The 11,206-nt window shown below is 39.2% G+C and overlaps 1 protein-coding gene across 1 annotated transcript in view; it reads left to right on the forward strand.

Annotated features, from left to right (window-relative positions):
- Positions 1-10,349, forward strand: part of LOC107557895 (band 4.1-like protein 3) — a 105,264-nt gene extending 94,915 nt beyond the window's left edge. The window contains exons 16-19 of the mRNA XM_016241470.1: positions 51-1,691; positions 6,022-6,072; positions 7,125-7,520; positions 10,236-10,349. Of these exons, the coding sequence (XP_016096956.1) occupies positions 51-1,691; positions 6,022-6,072; positions 7,125-7,520; positions 10,236-10,349 (2,202 nt within the window). The remainder of the gene's footprint in view (positions 1-50; positions 1,692-6,021; positions 6,073-7,124; positions 7,521-10,235) is intronic.
- Positions 10,350-11,206: the final 857 nt, after the last annotated feature.

An 11,206-nucleotide genomic window follows, 5' to 3' on the forward strand; every position in this document is an offset into this window, starting at 1 on the left:
TTTGATGACAAGTTAGAGAACTAACATTTTTAATTTATATTATTAAATAGGACTCTGAAGAATGGGTGTTACTCAACTATGAAATGGAGGAGAAAGGAAAGCACAAAGCTATTACACCTCCAACTCCTCTGGTCATTGATCCCCTTCCAAAGGAGGAGACAGAAAAACAACAGGAAATTACCAAGATGACACACATTGAGCTAATTAGAGTGGACAGTGATGAGACACAATTGCACATGAAGACTTTTGCATCCTCAAACATATCACTAATGGAAAAGTCAGGTGAATCTAAGGAAAATATCATCACAGGGGAAGATGTCACAACTAAGATTAAATCTAAATTGTCTCATGAAATATCAAAAAAAGACCCTACACCACTTGCTGTGTCTCGACCTAACAACAAGAAGAATACCATTACGGACATCATGGAGGAGACTTCTCAACATAAAGTCGGAAGAGAGAAAAGACCTCAAAGCTTAAACTTGGGGAAGTTGAGTGACTTTGTGTATGAGACAGAAGCCAAAGATTCAAACATCACACATGATAGTGTAGAGTCTGATGAGGACAATAATGCTGAACTTATAAAGGCAACTGTGATCAGTCATCTTGAAAATTTCAGCTCAACAACAGACACATGGTCATCATCTATGCCTGAAAAGCTAAATCAGCTAGCCACAAATACATATGCTGCACCACTACTTAGAGAAAGCACAGAGTTTGACAGAGTAGTGGAAAAAGACATGCAGATTCCCAATCAGGGAGCCATAAAGATTATGTATGAAAGTTTGCATGATGCAAGAAAATCTGATGGTGCAATAAAGTTTGTAGAATGTCAAGAGCAGTTATCCAACGAAGTGAAGATTATGAACACTGAAGACAAACAAGAACACCAAGTTTCAGTCTGTGGCCCTGGCAAAGATGAGATGAAAAGAGTCAAGACTGATATCAGATTTGAAGTCATGAAAGTCATCATGTTTGATCATAGCGAGAACGAAGCAAAATCTGGCAAAGCAAAGAAGAAAGAAATTGAAGAGTTGGGTCTTGAAAAGAAGATAAGCAATTTTGAACTGGAGGAATCTGCAGGAATCCAACTGGCCATGGAACTGAGAAAGACCAGCCAGAGATTAACTAGACATGTGAGAACAGATATAACAAGAATTGTTCCATTAAAACCTGAGAGAATGAGCCAAGGCTACAAAGATGATCTAGATATTGGTCAAAGCTCTGAACTAATGAAAGGAAATTTTAAAAGATATAGTATGAATGAATCTTTTGTGAGACACTTTGACCCCTGTAAATTCGAGAGCAGGGACACTAGCTATTCCCATGCAAACTGCACCACAAGTCTAGTGAAAGCTAATACAAGTCAGGAGTTATCTTTAGCTATGAAAGACATCTGTTTGTGCTCGGAGCATCAAGTGATAAAGTGTCTTGAGAGTTCACCAAAGGAAAGGGGTATAAGGAATGAAGACATCACAAAACATACCAGCAGAATAGTCCACAGAGATCTTCTGCATACTGATGAGGGAATTTCAGAACTTCACTTCTCCAGACACACAGTCAACCAAAAAAATACCCCTCCAACACCTCCAGTCAAAACAAAGAAAGCAAGAGAATCAGGTCTATTTCTGCGCAATAGTTGCAATTTCAGCAAAGACCCAACTCTTGAAGCCAACAAAAAGAACCTTCCGGTAAATCAACATGGCATTTTTTAAATTTTCAGTCACTGGACAATTATTGCATGAACTTCAGATTGATTCACACATTCATTGTTTTTCTTTTTATGATTTAAACATACTTGTATTTACAGTACATGTAAAATCATACTGTTTGCTTGCCCATGAGGAGAGGGGTTAGAGAAACCTACAATTTAACCATTAATGAGTAGTTTTCTGTTTAATATGCAATCAACTACACCAAAAAATATCTATTTATATTAAAACTATTTCATCAATGTTTATAATTGTTGGAGGTTAAATGTTTTGGCCATTTGTTTTGATAGCCCATTTCTTCATAGTAAATTTAGTGAAATTACATTGTACCTTTGAAAATCTTTGAAATACTAACAGTAAACAGCCTGTGCATTCAACCCTTAACAGAACCTTTTGTGGTGAATGTCATATTAAATAATGAATGCTGCATGATGGGTACACTAAAATCTGCTATATTGCATAGGAGATTACCAGTACTGCTACCAGTGTTGGTTGAACATGGTACTGCAATATAATGTGTGTGTGTGGAGGTTTAAACATAAATGCAAAATAATGGAATAAATGCAATATATATATATTCCCATAATGCACTGGTGCAAAGACTGTTAGCTTAACATGCTAACATTCAAACTCTATTGACATCAGTTGTGAGCAGTGTGGGCAGTAACTAGTTACTGTAATATTACTTTACTAATGACTAAGCTTGGAATATGGAAAGGCTTACATTCAGGGGATGTAAATATAGACATTCCACATCCCTCTGATCCCCATATAAATTATATTACTATATAATTAAAAATCTTATGAACTTATGTTATTTATTTTGATAAAATACTTAATGAAATATAATCATATGGGTAACAGAGAAATTGTAGCTACAATTAGCTTCAAGCTACACATGACAATTAATACAATACTTTTACTTAAAAGTCACTATCAGTCACCATTGAGTGTTTGTAAAAAAATAAAAAATAAACTTCTGACTGCGTTCCAATGTAGATTTTGGTCAAATGATGAGGCAGAAATATATTGTTAGTAACATTTTAGAAGAACTTTATGGGGAAGATACACAATTACAACTTATGTGGAGTGTGAAGTAAAAGTAATCTAACTGTCATGAATCCGGTCCATGAACTTCCGTCTGCTTACCATCAGAGACCCTTTCCATTACATTGACTCTCGCACTACACAAACTGTTGCAAATCCCTGACTACATATCCCATCATTCATTGCACTGATTGCACACAGCATTGATTGCACACAGCTGTTTCATATTACTCACTCACTATTTAACACTCACTCAAACAACAATTCTCTGCCGAGTATTGTATGCGCTTATCGCAAGCAGTGATAGCTACTTTACAGAGCCCTCGTTAGTTTCCCAGCCCAGCCCAGCCTAGTCTTGCCTTGTCTGTTTTCCCGGTTTCTGATCTTTGCCTGTTTTCCTGGATTTATCCCCTCTAGTCTCGCCCTTTTGATTCTGTTCGCCGATCGTTGACCTACGCTAGCCCTAGGATTATTCTTGTGTCTTACCCGCCATATACCTGTTTGCCATTGTTTGACCCTGCCTGTGTTTCTGACCTCTTCTGCTTTAATAAAAGCTTGCACATGGATCCGCACGTCTCACGTCTTGTCAGCCCCGTTACAGAATACTCGGCCACACAAGGATCCAGCAGCTGTTCAAGTGTACATTGGCCAGGTATGGACACGGCAAGAATTTTATTAGCCCTTAAACAGGGTCCACGATCATTGGAGAACCATATTCGAGAGTTTTTAGCCATCGCTCACTATTCTGATTTACCAGACTTTGGATAGAGTTTTTCTGCGATGGCATAAATCAACCTCTTAGGGCTAAACTTTCATCCACGGGTCCACGTTCATCACTCGCTCAGTTTATGGATTATGCTTTGTTGATTGTCGGATCTTTGTTTACTGTGGGTGTCGCGGAGGAAGAACGCGACACGGTGTCTGTGACTGAAATGGCAGCTGTACTAGAGCACGCTCACAAAATGGAGGCGACAGCGGAGCCTGATCGCAAAATGGCGGACATAACAGCGCCCCGTTATGTCACAACAGATCTTCCTGAGTCAAGTCTAGTCACCGTTGATCTTCCTGAGTCAAGTGTAATCACAGTTGATCTTCCTGAGTCAAGTCTAGTCACAGTTGATCTATCTCTCATCTGATCTGCCAGAGCCTCGTCACATCTCAGCCGTTCATCCAGAGCCTCGTCACATCTCAGCTGTTCGTCCAGAGTCACGTCACGTCTCGGCTATTCATCCAGAGTCTCGTCACATCACAGCTGATCATCCAGAATCACGTCGCATCACAGCTGATCATCCAGAGTCATGTCACGTCCTGTCTGTTACACCCAGATTCTCAAGGTCAGCCCTTCGGTATCCCAGTCTGGTATCCAGTTTGAGGGATGCACCGCTGGTGTCTGCACGTACAGCTGTTATCCCCAAACCCACTCACTCTAACCCTTCTGTTCATGAATTCATTCCCCTGTCTGCAGCACTTCCCATATGGGGGGGTTGCTTTATGGTGTATCTGGGCCGCGTACTCCACCGCCGATATGCTAGAGGCAGCGGCACCGGCTACAACATCTCCAGAGGTGACGGCTTATGCTCCAGAACCTCTCAAGGTAGCGGTGTCTGCTGCTGTGCTCCCAGAGACCATGGTATCCGCTACAGTCTCTTCAGAGGTGACGGCGCATGCTGTAGAACCTCCCGAAATGGCGGTGCTCGCTTCAGCTCCTTGCGTGGTGGTGGCGCCCAGCAACGCACTTTCAGCCTGTCCTGTTCCGGCCAAGGAGGTCGTCTGGGAACTCTCCTGCTCCGCCGGCTCTGCCTCCGTCCCTGGTCTCTCCTATCCTTGGATCTGGCCCTCCGTCCCTCCCCCTGTTCCGCCTCCGCTCCACCGCCCACCTGGATCGCTTAGTGTTTGGAGCGTCTGGAAGCCGCTCCTTTGGGGGGGGGGGCTCTGTCATGAATCCGGTCCATGAACTTCCGTCTGCTTATCATCAGAGGTCACCCTTTCCATTACATTGACTCTCGCACTACACAAACTGTTGCATATCATCCCGGACTACCTAACCCATTCATTGCACTGATTGCACATAGCACTGATTGCACACAACTGTTTCATATTACTCACTCAAACAACCATTCTCTGCCGAGTATTGTATGCGCTTATCGCAAGCAGTGATAGCTACTTTACAGAGCCCTCGTTAGTTTCCCAGCCCAGCCTAGTCTTGCCTTGTCTGTTTTCCCGGTTTCTGATCTTTGCCTGTTTTCCTGGATTTATCCCCTCTAGTCTTGCCCTTTTGATTCTGTTCGCCGATCGTTGACTTACGGTAGCCCTAGGATTATTCTTGTGTCTTGCCCGCCATATACATGTTTGCCATTGTTCGACCCTGCCTGTATTTCTGACCTCTTCTGCTTTAATAAAAGCTTGCACATGGATCCGCACATCTCACGTCTTGTCAGCCCCGTTACAGTAACTAGTACTAGTGTAACTAATTACTGTTGCCAGATAGTAATAAATAATAATATTAATTTTGAAAGGAGTAACTAGTAACGAGTAATAAATTAAATTTTTGAAGTAACAATCCCAACACTGGTTGTGAGTCAAGTCTTCCATACGCTTTGTGTGAGTAGTGCAGTTTGTGACACATGGAGTTGCTCCCTAAGTAGAACATTCTAAATTAGTCCCTTAAGAGTTTTTTTGTCCAAAGACTGGATGTAGCTGCCAATGTAGGTAGTAGACAGTTCTCTAGGTTCTAGAATTAAGTCATTGTGCTGATATTAACCCAGAAAATGGGTTAATGGGTTTTCAATAGGCAATGTTACTCAAAACTGCATTTTGTTCTGTTGAACCAATTAACTGTTAAACTTATGTTACTAAATGTTTACTTTCTTGTAAGTTTGTCATTTGGATCCTTTATTTTTTCTAGTATGGTTGTTTTTATCAGATCCTGAAAGCTAGACAACTTCATGATTATTAAATACTAATTTAGTTAAGTCTTTGATTATTTAAAATTTATTTTAAAACTAGTTGATTTATTTTTAAACCCACTAGATTATGTGAAGAACCCCAGCATGTTAAATTAGATTTCTATGTTTTTATTATCTAAAATTAAGTCAAGAATCACATTTTAAGAAGAGAATTTTATAGTCACTTACAAAGTGATTTAAATGAGTGTGTGTGTTTAGGTTGCAATGTATGTCTTTCTTTCCTGGTGTGTAGCTTTAGTAACACAGCTAACTTTAGACTGTTTCTCTCTCTTTCTTGTTCTGCTTTTCCTTTACAGGAGCCTCTGTCCACTATTTCTCTTCTTGAAGACCCACAATATGCTGTTAAGGTGTCTCATTCCACACTGTTTGCATGTTCTTGCATGTTTTTTAAAAATGCTTAATTTTCTACTCAGGCTCTTTTAACACCAATATAACAACATTAAAACCATGCTTTCGAATGCTTTCTAGCTATTCCGAGTGACAAGTTTACTGTGCTTGCTCCAACGGCGGTTAGAATAATTAGAAAATTAGAATGACATCTGAAAGTAGTTGTTGTTTGTGTAACCTTTTAAAAAGGTGACCCAATTCAAAATCATGCACATTGTCTTCATTCACTTCATTTTTTTTCTTCTACAAACTAGACATGTGCCGGTATTTGGTATTATCGTAGCCTATTTTGCTGTAATGAACATGTAACGCATTGTTATCATGGGCACTTAAATACCATGAATAATTCTAGATGCCCTATTATCTTAATTGTAATTTTTTTTTAGAATGTACATTAGCTTCTTTTCCATTAACCAGTTAAAAATATTTCAACAAAAATGGCAGATGGGCTGAATGAAAATGCAAATTCACTCTCTGACAGTAGGTGGCACTTATAGAACAGCATAAATACAGCAGTTACTACTGTTACCTAAAGCAGCGTTGTACCATTTTCTGTTTCTGACACCAGTTTGTCTTGCAGAAGACAGGAAGTTAAACATTATGTAAATGTTTGAAAAAAGCTATTCAGATTTTTGTATTCTCTATGGTGTTTCTCAGACAACTTAAAACAACTTTAAACATTTGTCTACACTTCTACATTCTAATGTACTTAAGTTCTGTGGTAGTACAGTCCTGGTTTATTGTGACAAAATCTTCACAGTTATAGTGATATAAAAATTTGAAACCGTCACATGCCTACTGCAAACCATATGATAATTTTTACCTGTTGTAAGAATAGAATGTATCAACATATATGATCTCATGACTGGATCATTACACTGGATCATTTCACTCAAGCATTATAAACAGCCCAAAAGCACGCCCATGATTTCTTCATATCTCCATCATTACTGTTTGTTTCATTCATATGTGATGTAGAAAAATGCTGCCCCTTTTCTTTCTTCAACAACAGCAGCCTCACTCTGCCCTGGAGGACGACTATAATCGTGAGTTTGCTGGCTTGAAGGACACCTACCTGGCCATCGAGAGGAAATGTTCAAGTATGACTGTCAGCTCCATTTCAAACCTGGAAGCTGAGGTGGATTTCACTGTCATTATGGACTTACACAGTGGCGTGGAGGAATTTTCTAGAGGCATGACTGAGCTGGTTGAGAAGGACAAAGTAGAGCTGGGCAGGGAGAGTTTTGACAACACTCCCTGGTCTCACTCCACCTGTCACATGAATTTGCATGATGTATCATCTGGAAGAGAACATTTCCTTGAAGGTTGTGGTCGTCAAGATATAGAACCTGTAAGGGCGAGTTTGTATTCCATAAACAGGTCAAAAGAGGAAGAGATCTACAGAATTGTGACATTCATTACATATTCACTACATTATCTTATTGCAAATTGTTTTGTGCCTTTTTTCTGTCAGTGAATATCATTTATGCTTTGGTAACCTTTTGATTTGTTATTTTAAATTATTTTCATTCTACTTCATTGTGTTTATTATTTAATAATAGGAAATTCCTAAATCAAAAGGTCATCCACAACGATTCAATCATAGGAGAGTTTGTCCTACGATTCAATCATAGGAGAGTTTGTCATAGGAGAGATCTCCTCCACGAACTGGAGGAGATTTTCTGAAGTGAAGACTGCAATAGCAATAATAAATCCATTGAAAACATTTGGATTTTAATTTAAGGCCCCTTGTAGTATAAATGTGAAATTTACCCATTGTGCAATAAATAAATAAATATCAAATTAGTTTATGGGTATGGTTATCACTAATCTTGCCTATGTTTAAAATGATCAAATAAAGACTGATTAATCTGTATACCATACAGAAATTATTCAGACCTCAGAACCCCATAATGACAAAAGTAATTTTGCAAATTCATTATAAAAAGTAAAAACTAAAATATTACATTGACTTAAATATTAAGACCCTTAACTCAGTACTTAGCTAAAGCATATTTGAGAGCAATTACAACCTCAAGTCTTTTTGGCTATGATGTGACACCTGGATTTGAGGATTTTCTACCATTGTTCTGTACAAATCCTCTCAAGCTCTGTCGGGGTAGATGGATACAATGTGTAGACATCCATTGCTTTTTAGCTAATTCTGAGGAAAGTGTTCAGTCTGGGCACTTTTCTATAAAGCCCAGAAGGGTGGAGCTTTGTCATTTTTTTTGTTTTATTTATGTTGCACCATACAATACAACATGCATTGTCCAAGGTGCTTTACAGCAGTACAATAAAAAAGATGTACAAACAAGTATAATAATAATATAGATTCGAAATTCACATAGCATCACAAAGTACATAATATTTAATTCATAAAATAACCTAACCACAAAATAAATAAATTGAAAAGCAGGAATAACAATTACATTTTAATTTTAGACTAAAAATATAGATACAGTGGATGCTGATCTAATGTGTAGTGGTAGACTATTCCAAAGATTAAGACCAGCCGCCTCAAACACTCTACCCCTGTATTTCAATCTGCTTCTTGGCACCTTTAGTAAAATTTGATTACCGGATCTAAGTGATCTAGGTGACTAATGAATTGAAGGAGGTAGAAGAGATATAAGCGAGCAAGGTTATTAATAGATTTATAAACTAAAATGTGTACTTAATCAAATACAATAATCCCAGTGATTTAGATGCAGGAAATTCAGGGACATCTAATTCATTAGATCTTTAAAATAGGCTGCCATTGTCTCAAGCATTTGTATCTCCTTTTTTTAATGGCAAGTAAATTTGGGTGTCATCTGCATAACAATGGAATGATACTCTGTGTTTTCTGAAAATATCACCCAGTGGAAGGATAGAAAGAATCAGCTGAATCACTCACGCTGTTTTCAAATGACTGATTTAATCTGATAGTTTGTGTGGATTTATTTACTCATCTAGCCTACATGCTCTATTGAATAAATGTTTGCAGGAATTTCCCTCATTATAAACGCGAAAGTTGATTAAACATAATTCTATTATCCAGAGATTTGAGAAGAAAAAAAACATGACTTTTCCAAAACTTTTCCAGGCCTGGAAATTGCTGTTTTAAAATGTCATGATTTTTCATGACCGTAAGAAAATGCACGCTCTTAATCACGTAAGCTGGTCCTCCATTGTGCGAATGCTCTGTTACCTCTTCCTCCTCTAATCACATGCTGGATCCGTCACCCCGCTTTGTTCCGGGACCTCGTAATTTACAAATTAAGCACTGCAGTGAATGAATAATTCATGATAGAAACAGATGATATAGCATGAGATGACAAATTTGTGAGTAAACATTTTAGTAATTTGTAGTAAAATAAGAAATAAATGCTTTACATAATTGTGGAGACGTATCTGGGAAACTCGAAATAGGAGGACTGACAATAGCATTTATGGTCAAAAAAATTATATTGGGTTTATGATCAATGTCTGAAAAAATATTTATTATTAGCTGCTCTCTGTCACGAATCCGGTCCATGAACTTCCCTGCCTGTCTTATGACCACGTCTCTTGTCTTCTCCAAATAAAGCTTTGCATATGGATCCGCACGTCTCACGTCTCGTCAGCCCCGTAACACTCTCATAGTTCTCTGGAAGTCCTGAATTTCATAGGAAATCAGAGTTTCTCTTTTGAATGGTCGTTACGTAACACGCTATGGGGAAACTCAGGGAAGCCTGATTTGTTCAGGTTTGTGTAGCTACACGTACCAATGGCGCTTCAACCCACCAAAAGGAGTGGGTTATATAGACTTATATAAGTCGGCTCTGTGTGTCATTTCATTAGAATTTTTCTCCTTTAGCGTAAAGATCGTCTCCTCACTGGACTCTGATGCAAGAAACAAGTAGCTCGAAGCCTGCTACTCGCCGAAGAGCCCCGGCAGCGGGAAGACACTCCTCATAGAATCTCTGCTTAGAATGGTCGGCTCCAGAAGAGCCTGCCCGCAGCCGCTTAGACGAACGATGCCCTCTGGGCCATTGTCAACGACCCTCCCACCAGAGACCAGCGCTGTTTTTCCTGGAAGTTCATGATGAACTTACCAAGGCGTGGCGCGGGGGTTTGAAAAACACCTCACCTGTTTCAGACTGGCGTTCCGTTGGGACTGACCTCCAGAAGGAAGGTAGTCATGACAGATGCCTCCAACTCGGGTTGGGCATTCCTGCCAGCCTTAACCCTCTGGGGTCAACAAGAGGCATAGACTTAAATTACTATCATACAGATAAGAGCAATACATCATTCGAATCTGTAAAGGGTCTACTTTTATTTGGAAACACTCATAATAACAACAAAATGCTGTGCTTTTGTAAAATAGAGAAAACAAAAAGGGTGCACTTTCTGCTGTCTTGGTCTCTGTGAACTACTTTCTGAAACGCGTCACAAAAATGAAATTCAGTGAATACTTGACACACAGACATGAGATATGTCTATAGAAAGCTTGAAATGTCTGCTTTTAAATGAAGTCATGTTGAAAACAAATATTCTCTGATAAAGTAATCCATATGAAATGGCGCAATGTGCACTATTCATATGGTAATCAAATGGCCATCGTGGCAAATCACGCTCTTGTGGCTGGCTAGTCAGTCGGCAAAAAATGACCTTGTCGTTAAGTTCCTGGGGGGAGCTTAGAGATTGAATCCACCTCGTACTCATATTGTGCTGACGTGGGAATTATCCATAGTCCTTAAGGCCCTACGGGGCCCTCCCTTTGAGCCCCTCCAGTCAGCTGACTTATGGCCCCTGTCACTTAAGACCGCCCTCCTTTTGGCTTTAGCATCAGTCAAGCGAGTGGGGTGATAACTAGGGATGGGGAGTCGACTCCAAAAGAGATGATTCCTTGACTCTGAATAGCCCAAGAGTCGGAGTCGACTCCAGCAGTGGAATCGACTCTTGTTGTAGCTAATACAATCTTTCATAGACATCGTGAAGTGCAATATATTAGGTTATTAAATGTATTTTACTACTGTAGCCTATAGATTTAGGCCCTATATATTGAGATGCTCAAAGAAGTGGAAAAACAGGTAAACACAGCCTAAAGTCTACTTTTCTTATGTTAAA

This window comes from Sinocyclocheilus grahami, unplaced genomic scaffold (genome assembly GCF_001515645.1).
Source record: "Sinocyclocheilus grahami isolate Dianchi unplaced genomic scaffold, SAMN03320097.WGS_v1.1 scaffold623.1, whole genome shotgun sequence".
Classification (NCBI taxonomy): Eukaryota; Metazoa; Chordata; class Actinopteri; order Cypriniformes; family Cyprinidae; genus Sinocyclocheilus; species Sinocyclocheilus grahami.